Below are 18,529 nucleotides of genomic sequence, written 5' to 3' on the forward strand. Positions count from 1 at the left end.
TTCCAGAGGAATAGAAGTAGATTTTTCTTCTCGGTATGTCTGTTTAGAAGCAAAGGGAACATTGGACACATTAGCCAGAATTGAGTTCCACACCATTCCTAAACTAATCTTTGTTGATGGGCATGGGATTAGGTTTTGATAATTATTTGGGATGAAATGGATATATATGTGGGTAGTTCAGTCTTCATAATCACTATGGCAACTAGTGTAACAACTCTTAAGAAGTAGATTAAGAATTTATCGATGAAGTAATAAATTCAGAAGTAAAACAGTGAAACATAAATCTCTGTCCACCACTAAATGCTGCATGATTTTAGTGAGGTTCCTTCATTTCTGTAAACACACATCTCCCTATGTGTAAAAATGGAGATGATAATGCCTCGTTCATAAAGTGTTTTAATTTTTTTTAATATTTGTTTATTTTTTAGAGAGAGAGAGAGAGACAGAGTGATGGCGGGGAGGGCAGAGAGAGGGGAAGACACAGATCCAAAGCAGGCTCCAGGCTCTGGCTGTCAGCACAGAGCCCGACACAGGGCTCGAACCCACGAATTGCAAGATCATGACCTGAGTCGAAGTCGGACACTTAACCGACTGAGCCACCCAGGTGCCCCTATAAAGTTGATTTTAGAATTAAATCATATTTAGTCTGTCTTAACTAAGACAGAATGAATTTTAACATTTCATAAGTATTTGGTAAATATGTAGCCCTACCATTACTGGTACTTTTACCTCTGTAGTTTTGTACTCAAAGAAAATGATGTAAAAATGGAATTTTCACTTTAAATATGAATTTTCACTTTGTTTTTCCTGAAGCTATAGGGGCCTGGACCAGAGTTGTTGCCGTGCAAAGTTTCTTCTGTAGTCTTTTCTTAGTAGCGACCAAAACAGGGAAAGCAGTAAATTGAGTATGAGCTGCCACTAAAAGAGTTTGTTTACATGGTTGTGTCAACTAGTACTGTACTATTTATATTTGAGATAACGTGAGAACCGAAGTGACACATTTTATGGAAGTGTGCTATTCTTAGTGTATTAATGACATATTCGTAATTTCCCTTAATGAAGGCTTTTTTTTTTTTCACTATAATAAAAAGCGTAAGCCGGTTAATGTAAAATTCTCTCTCATTCTTTGATATTTGCAGATGGTTTATTCAATCAGTATATCAGTCAACAAGAATATAAGCCACGATGGAGTCAAATCATTCCCAAAAGCACCAAGGGTAAGCCCTGTTTTCTAGATTGTGAGTCTTGCTGTCATGTCTCAGCTTCACTCTTCTCAAGTTATCCAATGCTTTGCTAAGGAAAAGCAGGTGTTTAAAACAAGACCTAGGTAACTTAACTAGATGAGTTAGTTTATTATATTTTTCTCTTGAATCTTTTTGTTTCACCACTAAAACAGAAGGCTGAGCGGTTTTCACACAGAATAGCCTCATAAACTGCCTTTATAGAGGTACCGTAAAATTATGGGCATATGTATTGTAATGCTAGACATGTTCCTGATAAACCTTCGATTCTGCAGAATTGCTCGCTGAAGCTAACAGGGCTTATGAGAAAAGTAGGAATGGGGCCTGCCAGTGTAAATCCATGGAACATTTTAAGCGTATATTAATGAAAACTAGTGTAGTAACCCTAATAAAAATAAATACTAGTACAGTTAACTCTTCACAGGCACTTATATTGAGCATCACGGTGACTTTGGAGCCGTAAACCCTTGGACTCTTGCTTCCGTCTTTGAGCTGTTGACCCTAGAGGGTATTTATCAAAACTTTATCAAAATCTGATCCAGGACGTACTTTTCATTAATCCATTTTGTCCTACAGGGGGAAATATTTGTCACTTCTTGTTCTTGACTCCCTGCTTTGCCAGATGGTTAACATAGTGGAAAGTGTAGCAATTGGTTAGTGCAGTTACTTGCATTAAGGAAAGACGGTTCTATGGATATTTAACTTTTTCCTACAGACTTCATAAATTGCTAAACCCTTCTCTTTAATTGTGAGAAAGCTCTCCCCTGATGGTGTTAAACATTAATATACTGGGAAAAATTGCTTATGAACCTCCATAATTTCTATTATTCAGACGTTGTTTCTCCTTTATCAGTCATTTTTGAGGTAATTTTCATCAGAGAAACACGTAGCAGACAGATTTTAGTTGTGTATTGGAAAACTAATGGATTAAATATATAAAATGCAAATGTTAGTGTTTTAGTCTATTCTTGAAAATGGCAATCCTGATTGGGGGGGAAGAAGGAAGAAAAGATCAAACTTCAATATAACGAGCTGCAAAATCTTAACTAAATTGGAAAGAAGAAGGTTTACAGAGAACTTCTGAAGAAATGGTCCTTGAACATAGTAGTAATGGAATGTTTCTGTTTCGCATCTCATTTTCTTTCTGCATATGAGAACTGACATTTCAGTCTTTTTCATGGTACCCCTGTGAAATTAGTAAAATCTTGGATGGTCCCTGTTTTCCATAGGAGAAAGCTGATACAGGGAAAATTATTAACCAAAGTAATGTATTTCAATTAGGAGAGGTATAAAGAAAACCTTAGGTTTTTTGGTTTACATTAAGTAAGACATTAGAATCCTACAACCCTACTGAACCACTGAAATGAAGTTATATCTTCATTAATACAAGATTTGGTATAAAGTAAGATTTGATACAAGTTGAACAGTAGTTCTACAGAAGTTTTAAAGTTTCCTTGATTATATTTCAAACTTCCCATTAAGCTCTGTGATGGAAATAGGAATCAAAAGGAAGTAAATCTTAACACTTCTCAGTCAGTACTCAAAATATTTGGTAAACTATGCGGTAATATAAATTAATATGAAACTTGATAACATCTTGGTTTTCAGTAGCTAGCTGTATGAACTTTGAAATTCATTATACTAAGTTAGGTATGCCTGGTATAGAGACCTGAGATCTCAGTCTGTAACTGCTTTCCACCTTTACTGTGTCACTCCAGTACTTTAGAGTTTATTGTCTTATGCTTTTGTGGAATATCCTCTGTTCTTGCTGATTTATGGCACTGGTCATAAATACATTGAAAATAGTTTCCTGTTGCATTAATAGCCTGAAAGAAAGCAGGCAAAGGAGCAAGGTAATTACTATAAACACAGTTACACTCTTCTTTTGAGTCTTTTTACTGGTTCTTAATGTTGAATGAATAAATGTGTTATTTACACTACTCGTTACAGACTTACGAAGTCAGTCTAGATTTACAGTTATTCTGTGTTATTCTTTTAAAATAAAATATTGTTTCTTCTTCAGGTGATGGAGAAGATAACCGACCAGGAATGAGAGGGGGCCATCAGATGGTTATTGATGTTCAAACAGGTGAGGAATACTTGCAATGGAAAGCAAATTCATTTAAAAATTACACATTTAAAAGTATCAGGTAAGCACGAATGTACTTTTTCCCATCGATTGCAGAGGTTAAATGTTATCGACCATAACCAAGTTGCAAAGAAAATAGACATTAGCCATAGCTTTAATATAGACAAGGTAGCGACATATGAGAGAGGAGAGGCTGCTGCACAGAGAACATTAGATAAACTAAAAGAAACGTGTAGCCCTTTGTAGCTTTGTGTGTGCGTGTGTATGATTGTATATGTTTTTGATTTTCATAGCAAACTGTTGGAGTATTTCTTCTGGCTTCTCAGTGCATTCATATTTTCATGCCATAATATGGGCATTATTGCAATAAAAGAGAATTAAGATCTTTTTTGAGAGAAAGAATATCAAGTTAAGTAGCTTAAGTGTTGGTAGACCCACTAATTGCTTAACATTGTTCACAAGCCTATAAATAATTTGTTTTAGTTATTCTTCTTCGCTGCCTTTTAAATTTTATTCTGTACCTTGGTACTGAAAATTTTCCCTAGGTTTCTACAGCCTAGGACAGCTTAGGTACCATTGTATTTAGAGGTTAATGCTAAAATTATAGTAGATTTCAAATTACCATCTGGAAAAGCAAATAATACCAAGAAGTCAGTGTAATTTTACTTTATTGTTTGGTTTTAGAAAACTTTACTTCAGGGAGTGCCAATATCGATCCACGTAATAAATTAGTTTTACTTTTGCAGTTCTGTTATTGTGTTAAGCTGATTCATGGTGCTTCAGGAATAATTTGTTGATTCATGTCATAAAACAATTAAGTACAAAAGTTATCACAGCATAGGTAATAATCTTCTAGGCATTAATGTATTTTCACAAATGTTTTATAAGTAACAAAAGAGAAATGATAATATTTCTCTTAAAATTAACTGCTAGATTTGTATAGTAACCTGTGAGCTGGTTTAGGAGTATTATTGGGGTCTCTGAAAAAGGTCCATTTCAAGGCTTAGGAACTTGTTTTCCTAATCCTAATCTCTTCCCTCCTACAGGTATAAGTTTGACTCAGCTGTGGAATCTTAAGTATCTTTTTTTCTACCTGAGCATCCAATAAATATACATATGCTTATTTGTTAATGAACCAGATATAACTTTTACATGTATATTCTTTTCTGCCACCATTCTCTGTCCTGTTTATGAATGGGCTTTATGGGGACCCAGGATACTCTTGAAACGATTTTTAGTATTTTTATCTGTCTTTGTGGAGTTTACTGCGAAGATCCGTTACCATATATATATACGTATATATGTGTGTGTGTGTGTGTGTGTGTGTGTGTGTGTGTGTGTGTGTGTGTGTATCTATATATATATATAGATATACACATATATATATACATATATATACATATATATACATATACATATATATATGTGTATATCTATATATATATATAGATACACACACACACACACACACACACACACACATATATGTATATTTTTTTAAATGTTTATTTATTTTTGAAAGACAGAGACAGAGTGTGAGTGGGGGAAGGGCAGAGAGAGAGGAAGACACAGAATCTGAAGAGGCTCCAGGCTGTGAGCTGTCAGCACAGAGCCCAATGTGGGGCTGGAACCCACGAACCATGAGATCATGACCTGAGCCAAAGTCGGACGTTTAACTGACTGAGCCACTCAGGCACCCCGCATTACCATATTTTTTAAGGGTTAATACTTATATTAATTTTTGACATTCTATGGTAAATACTGTTGAACTAAGTAGTCACAATTTCAAATAAAATTCATTACTTATTCTTAAGTGGTATTCATATTTGAAATAATAGTGTTACAAAGTAAACCGTTGCCCACCCCTCCCCTCTCCTTGTATTTTTCCCAGATTATTTGTTGCTCAATCTGGGGTGTATGAAGAAGAGAGTAGTAGGTGATAAAGTCAGAGAGGTAATGAGGGGCCAGATTGTGTTCAGTCTTTTAGGCCTTTGTTGGCACTTTACCTTTATTCACAGTGAGATGGGAAGGCATTGTTGGACTTTAAGAAGTGTGATGAAATGGGGCACCTGGGTGGCTCAGTCTGCTGAACGTCCAACTTTGGCTCAGGTCATGATGTCACGGTTCGTGAGTTCGAGCCCCTCATCAGGCTCTTTGCTGTCAGGGCAGATCCTGCTTCAGATCCTCTGTCTACCTTTTTCTCTGCCCCTCCCCACTTCACGCATGCTTGTTCTCCCTCTCTCTTATCAAAAATAAAAATAAACGTTAAAAAAAAAAAGTGTGATGAACTGACTTTACATTTTAACAAGACAAATTGGATTAAGGGCAGAAGCAGAGAGACCTTTCAGGAAGCAGTTGGCTTACTGGAGAATGATAATAGCATTGGCTTACGCCAAAGTGGTAACAGTAATGTTGAGAATTGGTGGAATTTTGGATGTATTTGAAGGTGTCAGTTGACATTATTTGCTGATGGATTGGATGTGAGGTGTGAGAGAAAGCAGTGAAGGATGACTGAAGGTTGTGACTTGAGCAATTGGAAAAATAGTGTAGCCATTCCCTAGATGAGTAAAACAAGAGGACTGATATGGTAGATTGTTCAGCAACTCAGGTTTAGGCAGGTTAAGTTTGAGATGCCAGTTAGACATCCAAGTAGGTCTGTCAAATACGTAGTTAGATATGTTAGTTTGAGGTTCAGTAGACAGGTCTGGGCAGAATAATCATTTCCCTCTGTGTATTTACACAGCACATTTTTCATACTATTATTTTTACTACGATTTCCGTATCGTTTTAGAGCTGCTTGAATGTGTGGTATGTATCCCCTGCCTCTCTATGCAGTTTCCCCATCTCTGTCCCCCAGTCTTAGTGGTCTTACTGAGAGGGGAATGGCAGATCTCTTGCCTTAGTTAATTTTATGGCCACAAAGCCTGGTCTGGAGGACATGTACACTAACTATTCATTGAATTGAATCAAAATTTTAAAATCCATTTTCCTTCAAGTAGAAAGAAAAATATTTACTTGGAAGCTATACTCTGACATTGCTGTAATCCTTGATGAGTAGATTGTGTTATAATATCATTTATTATAACAGACTAATATTTTTCTGAGGTGAATTTATGTTGTTATATTCTAATATATTTAACTTTTCTGGTGATTCTGCTTATTCTTGAACATAGACTATGCTTCCTTAAAGCTGTAGTTATCATTAGTTTAGGATCAACGTAGAAAAATTAAATGTTATGTAGAGCTTCGCATTCTTTAGGGCAACATTTGGTGCTTTCTGAATTTAATTTGGGTACAAATCAGAATCTGTGATGTTTTTGGGTTTGTTCTTTAGAAATCTTTGTATTTCTGTTATAAAACTATTAATAGCATGATTTACCAAAGTGTTTTCATATACTTTTTTATTTCATAATATATGTACCAGAGCCCTCTTATAACTGCTACCATGAGGTTGACCTTAATCATCCTCAAAGAGATTATATTTATTGCAGATCTTTGAAAGAACTTTTTCTAGTCCAGTCTTATTGACATAGCAACCAAGTATAGGCTGAGGTTTGAGTTTGTGAGAAAGGGGTGTATGTGTTGGACATACCTGGGTTTGAATCCTGACTTTTTCTTTGAACGTGAATGAGTTGTAATGATGATAAAAGTAGGAATAATAAATTGTTGGGAGAATTAAATAATATATATAATGTATATATTATTTATAGAGTATGTATTTTTATGTGCAACATAGTAATATACAATATAAACTGATTGGTTCTGACAAGAGAATTCTATGCAAGTCTAGAGACCTTTCTTTTTGTTTGTGTTTTTGATAGAATCTTACAGTAGAAATATTTTAAAACAACTAAAACCTTTTGAAAAATAATTTAAAACAACTTGAAAGGCAGTCCTAACGAAAAAAAAAAAAATAACTTACCCATAATCCCACGTTCTAACTAACCAATGTTATTTCAGTATAATTTGTTTCATCTTTTATATACATTGTCATGGATGTTTTAGAAAGGAAGGGAAATCATAAATACACTTCTAAGATTTTTAGAAAATTTAAGAATTTTGCTCATAAGGATTAAGTAGGTTTAGTAGTAAAGAATGACTTTCCCCAAATAGTTTAAAGAACCTAGAAGTTTTACGTTTATAAAGTTGATGCCAAAGTAGTAAAATGTAGTTTAGAGACACCCAGTCACTGTTTTAAGTATGCATTTTAAAGATCTCCAGGGCAAGAGGTCTTTACCTGGTGAAGATATATACAAAATTTTGTTTGTATGTACATTTTTCTGAGAGAATCCATGAATTCAGATCATCAAAAGCCTCTTTTTTTTTTTTTTAAGTTTATATATTTATTTTCAGAGAAAGAGAGGGAGAGGAAATTCCAAGCAGGCTCCTCTCTGTCAGTAGAGAGACTGGCGTAGGGCTTGATCTAACGAGCCACGGCATCATGACCTGAGCCAAAATCAAGAACCAGATGCTTGACCAACTGAGCCACCCAGGTGCCCCCAGATTATCAAAAGAACCTTAACTCAAAAAGTTAAGAACACCTTCACTACAGTAAAACTTCATAAAGTTCATTTCAACTTCCTTAAAGTGGCTTGTATTTCAAAGCAATTATTGCTTCCCAGTGTTTCATGTGTCTCATTTTCTTAAATATTAAAAATATAATGGTGCCTAAATTTTCTTTTTTTTTTTCCACTTTATAGTTTGTTTTTTTTTTTTCCTTTTGCTACAGCTCTAAGGATGGAGTAATTATTTAGAAAAGTACTTGATGGCATAAATTTTACTAGTTAATTTCAGAGCTTTCTACCATCCTAAGCGAATTCTATCATTTCTACTGTGGTAGAGAAGAAATATGGTATTTTGTCCTACTGTCCTATTTGTCCTATTTTGAATGTGGATGTCCGTTTTATTGACTATAATCCCTATACCTGGTACCTCTCTACTTCAGTTCTTCAACTCTGAATTATGTTTCAGCTCTGGGTAAAATAACGCAAATTTAAAGAGAGAAATGGCATGTCTGTTCTGTTTCAGTGTAGAAGTCTGAAAGACTTCTGAAGAAGTCAGATGAAAATTTAAATATCCATTGTACCAGGCAGTTCTTTGCTGTGGAACTCTCATTGAATTTTGAGAACCTGCAGTGCCGTGCCTTTTTTCCTCTCTCAGGATAGGTAGTAAGACTCAGGCAAAGTCCTGGTATTTGATATCTACAAAAGAAATTAAAGGGGTGTTGCTTGTCACTTGGTAGAGCCCTTTTGTGGAAATCTGAACCTTTGACTATTCTGTACTAATTATATGAAAGTTCGTTTGTTCTTCCTTCCCTCCCTCCCTCCCTCCCTCCCTCCCTCTTTGTCTTTCTTTCTCTCTTCCTCCCTCCACCCTTCCTTTTTTCTTTTTTCTTTTCTTTCTTTCCACAATGCTGTATATAGATTTTCCTTAAATTCCTTAAAGAAACTTTTGAAGGAAATAGGTGAATATGAGTTTTAGTTGTGAATTACAAATACATTCATTTGGCTATATTTCTTTAGCTATGTCATGAGTGTTTTTTCTTTTATACAGTTACCAGAAAAGAATTCTGGAAATCCAGCCTTTAAAAAAAATTTTTTTTAATGTTTATTTATTTTTGAGAGAGAGAGAGAGAGAGAGACAGAGCCAGAGTATGAGCAGGGGAGGGGCAGAGAGAGAGAGAGGGAGACACGGAATCTGAAGCAGGCTCCAGGCTTTGAGCTGTTAGCACGGAGCCTGATACGGGGCTCGAACCCATGGACTGGACCATGAGATCATGACCTAAGCTGAAGTTGGATGCTCAACTGACTGAGCCACCCAGACACCCTGGAAATCCAGCCTTAATTAAGGATACAAAATATATTCAAATATATATACTGAAAATACAGCCTTTTAGCAGGGAAAGTGTATGTTGAATTTAACCAAAGGATCAGTCTCAAGATAGTTTTGTAATTATAGCTATAGTAAGAATATGGTTCTATTTAAAAAGGGAGGCAGATAAATCCAGTTGATAATTTGTTGGGTCATGAGAGTTCAAGGGAACGGCTAAAGAAGACAAGGTTGAAGAATATGTAAAACAGCTTTCCCCTTCTCATGTATTCCTCTCTTCAAAATTTTCAAGTTAATTTAAGGTCTTACTAACTGCATTTTCAGAAGGATTAAACTCTTGAATTAAATCCCCTGACAAGGTTTCATTTTTATCTTGACTATAAATTTGTGTTTCTTAAAGCTTTTTTTTAATTTCATTTGTTTTTCTCATTGTCTATATTATTAATTGAACTAAGAATTAAAGTAACTTCCTTTACTATCTTGTTAGCTCTTCTCCTACCTTCTCCTTTTTGGCACATAAATTTTACTTAAGGTTGGGCCCGTGCTGTGTGAGTGTATGTGTATTCCATACAGTTTCAAAGTGGAAACATGGATCTAATTACGAAAATAGTGTGCCATCTTGTGGAGGATTTTTCAGACAGTAAAGTCAGGTTTACCCAGAAGAATTAGTAGGAGGATAGGTACTGCAGTCGGGCCCATAAGATAAAAAGCCTACCTCTTTGTGCAGAATGGTGTTAAGACACTGATGTGTTAACATTTCTACCTTATTTTTAGTGTAAATAAGATGTGTATACGAGTACTGCTAGTAGTAACTAACTATAGGGTTTATTTAGTACTGGTGCCAAAAAGATTTGTGCTTAAGAATGTGGTTGAATTTTAGTTTTTGTGGCCTCAGTAACGACAGATTGATTGATTGATCATTGATTCAGTCTCTTAGAATGAAATTGGTTTGACATCTGGAACTTAGGCCGTTATTGGTCACTTTACTTCCAATCCCTCTCTTTTGCCGGCTTCTCCTTCTTGATCAAGTCCTATCATGCTTCACGTTCAGAGTTGGCCTAGTTGCGTGTCTGCTTAGGATCTTCTGAAGCTACTGTATGGTCTGTGGAGTTGAGTTCGGAGCCTTTATGTTGTTATTTAACCCCTTCCACGATCTGGCCACTACCTGTCTTTTTAACCTTTTGTGTTCTTTTAAATCGAACAGTGCGTTTATTCATCACACAGTGTTAACCACTTTGCATGCATTATTTAATTTAATTCTCACAGTAGCTTTATAAACTAGGTGCTGTGTGCTGTTTTGGATGTAAGGAGACCGACGGTGGTAGAGCTTTAATTCTATCTCAGATCTGCCTGACTTTAGAATCCATGTGCTTTAAGATACTTCTCATGTGTTTTTCTGTCTCTGTACCTTTGTTATACTTTTTACTCTGCTTGAAAAGTCCTCCTCTCCGTTTCCCATTCTGCCACCAAAGCCATCTTCTGATGGATAGGTCACATGCCACTGCCACCATGAAACCTTTCCTGAGTCCCTTCCACCAGGTATACTCTCTTCCCTCTTTTGAACTCCCCATGGTGCTTTTTACCTTTCTTATGGCACTTAGGCTGCCCTGCGTTATGGTGACTTATGTGCCTGTTTTATATTCTTTCTTTCTTTCTTTTTTTTTTTTTTTTTTTAATGTTTATTTGAGAGAGAGCACGTGCTAGTGTGAGCAGGGGGAGGGGCAGAGAGAGAGAGGGAGACAGGATCCCAAGCAAGATCCTCTGCGTGCTGGGAGAAATGGATAGCCACAATAGCCTGTGCTCCTTTAAGAAAAAAATATAGAGAAAGAGCTGCTGCTTGAGGAGGACTGTACTGCCCAGGGATGTACGTGAATTGTTACATAACCTATAAGCATGAGACTGGACCCTGTTGCGAATAATGTTTTTTCTGTTTCCTTCTCCCTACAGTTCTCTCCAGTGATTTCTATAATCTTTAAAAGTTTTTGATACCCTTTACTCATTAATTAATACTTTTGCTCGTGTTTATTTCTAGATAATATTTCATCTCTGAATGATTTAAATGATGAGATGATTTAATTAAAAATTTGTCATGCATTTCATTCAGGTATGTCAAAAGGTCCTGCTTCCATCCGACTCATTCAATTTTACTATTAAACTTCAACTGGGTCTACAAAGCTTTCACAGACAAGAATGACATCTTGGATTAATTCCATTGGGATGCTTGCTCTCTGCCAGATTTTATTTTGCTCAGCTATCAATGAGGCTGTTGTGGAAATGTGGGTTTTCTTTGCTGTGAGAATTTATGCGTACAAAGAGACCTGCTTTTCAGAAAGAACATTGAGAACCCAGAGCCCAAGAGGAAGGGTTATTAAAGTTAATGAACCAGGGTAACCTTATCCAAAGGGTACCCAGAAACACTATAAAACAAAAGGTCAATTGCTATTGCTATTTTAGTTATGTATCGCCTCCCTCTCCTGGCCTCAGAATTTATCAGGGTTAATTGCATTTACAGTGAAGCCTTGGCAAATAATTTTTAAGGCAGATGAAAATTCTTTAATTTTTTTATTCCTGTAAAACTTGAAGTATCTGGGCATCACCGCATGTCATTTGGGAAACAGAATGTTACTTAACTAATGAAAATGGATTGTTGTATAGTTCTGAGATATTATTTTTTAACGGTTTAAAATAATTGCCATTATTTCACATTTGTACAGAGCCAGAGTGTTCTAGGTACTGAGTTAGACATGAAATCAGATACAATAATGCTGTTTTTATTGCATCTGTGGTACTTAGTAACCACAGAGGATTTTTTATTTTTGTGCATGTCTTAGAGGTAAAAGTGCTGTTCTTGATAGCCTTCAGAATGTTTTTGTGTAGCTTACATCTGAAGAACTATACCACAACACTGAGAGTTTTGTAAGTGAAAAAACTAAGACCCAGGGAGATTATGTGGCCTGTACTTGATTTGACTACCCAGTTAGCACTAGAACTCGGTCCTGTCCCAATGGTATGTTCCTACCCAGAAGCATTGTTTTGATTTCCCTAGCTTCTTGGGGCATAGAATGGGGCATTTCACTTAGAAAATTCACTTAGGGTTTGAAATTATATGAAAATATGATAAAAATTTCTTAGACAAAAGTCTAGCTCTGTGAGTGGCAAGAATTTTCTTAATGGTGTCACAGTATTTCGAAGTGCACTTTGAATTGTAACCCTTCATGGTAGGACATAACTTAGATGCCAGCCTCCACATATGTAGGCCTAGGGCGTGTCAGTTAGGTAGTAGGTGGTTTTATAGTGTTCCTGTATGTCTTATTTAACTTTTTAAAAAAGGGGGGTACCTGGCTGGCTCAGTTGGTAGAGCATGTGACTCTTGACCTTGGGGTGGTGACTTTGAGCCCCACGTTGGCATAGAGTTTACTTAAAAAAAAGGAAAGAAATGCCATAACTTAAAAAAAATAAATAAATAAATTGGTGGGACTTGTGTAACAAGCAGACAGAGTCATTTAAAAGGGGGTTATATTTGAAGAAAAGAAAGGCACTATTATAAAGAAGGATGTGGATGGGACATGGTGTTATGTGTAAAGATTTTCACTACCCACTGGGCAAGAAATCTATTTTGTTGCAGTGCAGCAGTCCATGGGTATAATAGACATTTCAGAGTTAAAAGAAACCAAATTCTCAAGATACCTAGAATGACTTAAAGGTTGATTTCTGAGGAGTTACCCCTACCATTGTATATTTGGAAGAAATTTCCCCATTTTCCATGGGAATGCCAAGGCTGTACATCACCTTATTCTTCAGGTGTCTAACTCACAGCTAGTTTTAACCATTGTTTTTGATATTGCGATAGAGGGAAATAGTTTTAATGTGAAGGGTTGTTTGTTTGTTTTTTTCCAGAAGTCGCGAGATGTCTTTATGTTGTATTTTAGGCCATCTTTTCCCTTAGGGTTCCTTTTTTTTTTTTAAACGATGTGAAGCTGCATTGCTAAGAAACTGCCAAATGTGAACTTTCCACAGCCTAACACAGAGAGTCCTAAACTGGCTGCACATCAGATTCACCCTGGAAACTTTAAAAAATGCAGACTCTTCTTACCGACTGAAGACCTATGAAATCAGAATCTTGAGGATGTCTCTTAGTTATTTGTACTTTTATAAGTCTCTCGAAATGGTGGTCCTACAGCAGCCTTTCCATATACCCATGTTTAGGAGATACTAGTCTAGGGTATATTTTGGAATGCCATCCATTTACAAATTTCATTTTTAAGTTTATTTAGATATGCCTTAAATGATCTTAGAAACAATGGCTAGATCTGGGTGCCTTTACTTAAATTTTATCGTTAAGTTTTTTTATACATATTTTTCTAATTTTCATAGAGACCGTTTATTTGTTTGGTGGCTGGGATGGAACTCAAGATCTTGCTGACTTCTGGGCGTACAGTGTGAAGGAGAACCAGTGGACATGTATCTCTAGAGACACTGAGAAAGAGGCAAGTTCTCAGACTTTTCATCCATCTGTATTATGATAGGGGTGTGGGTGTACACTTCCTTTTCCAGATGATTTGTAGTCCTTTCTCATGTCTGTCCACAGTAGTAGCAGAAGAATTCGTGGTGAACCGGTGAACTTCTATACCTGGTTCTTCCAACTACTGGTACATGAACAAATCTATTTCATAGGGATAAATAGAAATGAGTATTGAATGTAATATAGTTTTTAACTATGTTAGCCTGGAAATGTAACTGCGTATTGATCTTTTTTCTCATGTCTCTGTCACCTCTACTCTTACTTTGAGCGTTCGTCTTATTTTAATTTCCTCTGGGAAAATATGCTTTTAATGTCCTTGCATTTTCACTATTTTGGCCCTTTATTATTTGACTATATATATCAGTTTTCACAAATGATGTATATTTTATTCTTAACTAAAATTGTATTCATATGTGTGTTGATACATATATACATAAAGCATTTTCTTAGTGAATACGATGGCTTGGATTTACAGCTTTGGATTAAAGAAGTGCATAATTATACACTAGTATAAAGCAAATGTTAATTCATTTATTTTTTCCAAATCTTTATAGAAATCTTTAAAATATTTATTTTTGAGAGAGAGAGACCGAGTACAAGAGGGGGAGGGGAAGGGAGAGAGGGAGACACCGAATCGGAAGCAGGCTCCAGGCCCCATGCTGTCAGCACAGAGCCTGACACAGGGCTCAAACCCACGAGCTGTGAGATCATGACCCGAGCCAAAGTCCGATGCTCAACCAACTGAGCCACCCAGGCGCCCCTAGAATTTTTTATCGTATCTTCCCATCTAAGCTGTTTCAGATTACGAGGTGACAAATAAACTTAACAAAATGGTAGGAGCTGAAAATGAAAAGTGAGGGGAAAAGACCTAATTCAAAATCCACTCCTATTAATCCAGGATGGCCATTTTAGAATGATCTGGTGCTATGCCTTTAATTCTAGGAAATTGGATTCCTGCTTACTTGGGGTGTTCATTGATTAATTTGAGTAGTTTTTATCTTTTCAAAGCTATCTTAAAATTCTGATTTCTGTTTGTTTTCCCATAAAAATATATAAAAATGGCCTTTGTCTTTCAGTATTAAAGTACTATTTTCTGAAGTCATTATTTCTATCTTCAACAAAAATAAAGAGTGATCTAAAAAAGTTCCTAATTTATTTTTCTTAAACTATTTTAAATCCAAGTTGATTGCATCTGTAATTATTCTTGCAGTAGTAAGTCTAGGGTTCATCCTGAAATCCTCCTTCTTCATCATTGAATATGCCTAATTGGTGCCTAAGTTCCAAGAGTTCTAGCACCCACTATCACATTTCACATGTCTTCCTCTCTACTCCTTTTGGCACTAATTCCAACATTATGGTTTCTTTCTTAAACTTTTGCCTCCAATAGATGAAAAGTTAATGCTGGAGAAAAGCAAGGGAAGATAAATGCAAAATCAGGAGAGTGGCTCTTTTGGCAAAAGATGGGTTAGTTCACAGGGAGCCTTAAAGGTCATATTAATGTTCTACTTTTGAAGCTGGGCATGAGTATTACTTTTATATTATTTATATATGTTATAAACAATATTTGGAATGCAATTAATAAATATTTAAAACTAATACTGGGAAAATATAGAATTTATTTTGATGAGAATACTTTGTTTCTGTTATTTTGAAGTCAGTAGAGATAAGCGATGACCCATTACTGGAGTTCAGATTTATTATAGTTTATTATTTTCTTCATATAGATGCTGAAAAACCTTTTGTTGATCTTTCTGTGAAGTAAATAGTAATGGTATATGGCTGTAGCATAAATATTCATATTCATTTCTTCCAAAATTAAACAGTTAGTATTTCATATATCTAATTTTATTTTCTGTACCAGTGGGTACAAGTTATTGTTTGATGATACCACGAGACATGTGGTTTAAAAGTATGATGTACAGTAAAGAAGCAGTATTAATTTAATTCATTTTAATTTACTTAAATATGTATCTAATAACGCATTTAGGAGATTGAAAGATAATAGAATGGTTCACCTCCTAGAATAATTATTTTAAATGTTCATTTAGATATGCAAGTAAGTTTTTATAAAAGTTTAAAAAAATATATTTTTCTTTAGTTTTGCATTTCTAAAGTTTCTTTAATGTCAGGCTTTGTGGAAGACAGCTAGATTCTCCTATCTGCTTCTCTGTTTGATCTCTTGTGACATGTTGTTTTCTGTGAAATATATGAAGAATATTGGACCTCACATAGATATGTTTCTGGAAAGGAGAATAGTATTTTAATAGCCTTTTCAGATACTTACACATGGTCTTTTTTGATCTGATCTCATATCCCAAATTGACAAGTGGTTGTTTCTTAAAAGTGATTGATTGCATTATAGACTCAAACCATATTAGCTAACATTTTCTGTTACATTAAAATCCATTGTTCTATCTGCTCTTTGAGTGGATCTTTTACCCGTGCATGTTTTTTTTTACCCATGTATCAACCACTTGAAAATTACTAGTTTCCTGAGTTCTGCATATCTTCCAAATGTTGACATTTTATTATACAATACCCAAAATCCCCCATCTTTGTTAACATCCCTATCAATTTCATTAGAAAACTCTTTTAAGTATCACAAGTGGTAGATAGAAGTCAAGATCACAGTGGCAGATAAAAGTTTTAAAAAATTCTAATTTTGCTTAAAAACAAATTTAAAAATTTTAAATTTGCTTTACTTTTTTAAATAAAATTTATTGTCAAATTGTCTAACATACAGTGTGTAAAGTGTGCTCTTTACAGAGGGCGGTAGATTCCCATGGTTCGTCGCTTACATACAGCACCTAGTGCTCATCCCAGCAAGTGCCCTCCTCAGTGCCCATCACCCACTTTCCCCTCTCCCCCACGCCCTCATCAACCTTCAGCTTATTCTCTGTATTTAAGAGTCTCTTATGGTTTGCCTCCTTCCCTCTCTGTTTGTAACTATTTTTTTCCCCTTCCCTTCCCTTCCTCCATGGTCTTCTCTTAAGTTTCTCAGGATCCACATATAAGTGAAAACATATGATACCTGTTTTTCTCTGACTGACTTCACTCAACATAATACCTTCCAGCTCCATCCACGTTGCTGCAAATGGCAGGATTTCATCCTTCTCATTGCCAAGTAGTATTCCATTGTATATATAAACCACATCTTCTTTATCCATTCATTAGTTGATGGGCATTTGGCCTCTTTCCATACTTTGGCTATTGTTGAAAGTGCTGTTATAAACATTGGGGTACACGTGCCCCTATGCATCAGCATTCCTGTATCCTTTGGATAAATTCCTAGTAGTGCTATTGTTGGGTTGTAGGGTAGTTCTATTTTTAATTTTTTGAGAAACCTCCATACTGTTTTCCAGAGTGGCTGCAGCAGCTTGCATTCCCACTGACAGTGCAGGAGGGTTCCCTTTTCTCCACATCCTTGCCAGCTTCTGTTGTTTCCTAAGTTGTTAATTTTAGCCACTCTGACTGATGTGAGGTGGTATCTCAGTGTGGTTTTGATTTGTATTTCCCTGATGATGAGTGACATTGAGCGTCTTTTCATGTGTCTGTTGGCCATCTGGATGTCTTCTTTGGAAAAGTGTCTATTCGTGTCTTCTGGCCATTTCTTCACTGGATTATTTGTTTTTCGGGTGTTGAGTTTGTTAAATTCTTTATAGATTTTGGATACCAACCCTTTATCCGATATGTCATTTGCGAATATCTTTTCCCATTCCGTCGGCTGCCTTTTAGTTTTGTTGATTGTTTCCTTTGCAGTGCAGAAGCTTTTTATCTTCAGGAGGTACCAATAGTTCATTTTTGTTTTTAATTCCCTTGCCTTTGGAGATGTGTTGAGCAAGAAATTGCTGCAGCTGAGATCGAGGTTGTTGCCTGCTTTCTCCTCCAGGGTTTTGATGGCTTCCTGTCTCACATTGAGGTCTTTCATCCATTTTGAGTTTATTTTTGTGTATGGTGTAAGAAAGTGGTCTAGTTTCATTCTTCTGCATGTTGCTGTCCAGTTCTCCCAGCACCATTTGCTAAAGAGACTGTCTTTTTTCCATTGGACACTCTTTCCTTAAATTTGCTTTTAATGGGGCCCTTGGGTAGCTCAGTCGATTAAGTGTATCCAACTCTTGATTTCAGCTCAAGTCTTCATCTCAGGATCATGAGTTCAAGCCCCATGTTGGCTCTGTGCTGGGCATGAAGCCTATTTAAAATGTTTTTAATAATAAAAGTCATTAAAATTAATTTTTAATAATTTTTAAAATTAATATGTATTTTTAAAAATTTTAATAAAATTTGCTTTTATCATTGGATACAAATTTTGTTTGTTTTCCTTCAAAATGACATACTTCATTTTTCAGAAAATGCCTGTCATAACCATAATGTCTGGATAACCATATTTGGATTGTTAATTTTCTTTCAAGTAAATATAGTGTTCCATGGAGAAAGCAACTAGGTCAGCTTGTAACTCAGTCACATAAGGTACATTTCCTTGAAATAACCACCGTGTGTCAGGTAGCACTGTTTTACGGTTTTCTTTTTTTTTTAAGTATGGGTTTGTTTGTTTGTTTGTTTGTTTCTTTTTAAGTTTATTTATTTCGAGAGAGAGCAGAGGAGGGGCAGAAAGATAGGGAGAGAGAGAAAATCCCAAGCAGGCTCTGCACTGCAGCGTGGAGCCCAGCGCAGGGCTCAAAGCCACAAACCATGAGGGCCGAAATCAAGCATCAGATGCTTAACTGACTAAGCCACCCAGGTGCCCCTGTTTTATAGTTTTCTAAATCTCTTTAATGTTCATCTTAACAGAAGGCAGCTGGATTCCTATCTGCTTCTGTATCCAATCTGTGGTTATATCAGAAGTTGTGT

The 18,529-nt window shown here is 35.8% G+C and overlaps 1 protein-coding gene across 2 annotated transcripts in view; it reads left to right on the forward strand.

Annotated features, from left to right (window-relative positions):
- MKLN1 (muskelin 1) overlaps positions 1-18,529 on the forward strand; it is a 212,545-nt gene that overhangs the window by 128,089 nt on the left and 65,927 nt on the right. For both annotated transcript variants that reach the window (XM_042924831.1, XM_042924822.1), the window contains exons 7-9: positions 1,140-1,217; positions 3,265-3,330; positions 13,534-13,646. In XM_042924831.1, coding sequence (XP_042780765.1) covers positions 1,140-1,217; positions 3,265-3,330; positions 13,534-13,646 — 257 coding nt within the window. The remainder of the gene's footprint in view (positions 1-1,139; positions 1,218-3,264; positions 3,331-13,533; positions 13,647-18,529) is intronic.

This window comes from Panthera leo, chromosome A2 (assembly GCF_018350215.1).
Source record: "Panthera leo isolate Ple1 chromosome A2, P.leo_Ple1_pat1.1, whole genome shotgun sequence".
NCBI lineage: Eukaryota > Metazoa > Chordata > Mammalia > Carnivora > Felidae > Panthera > Panthera leo.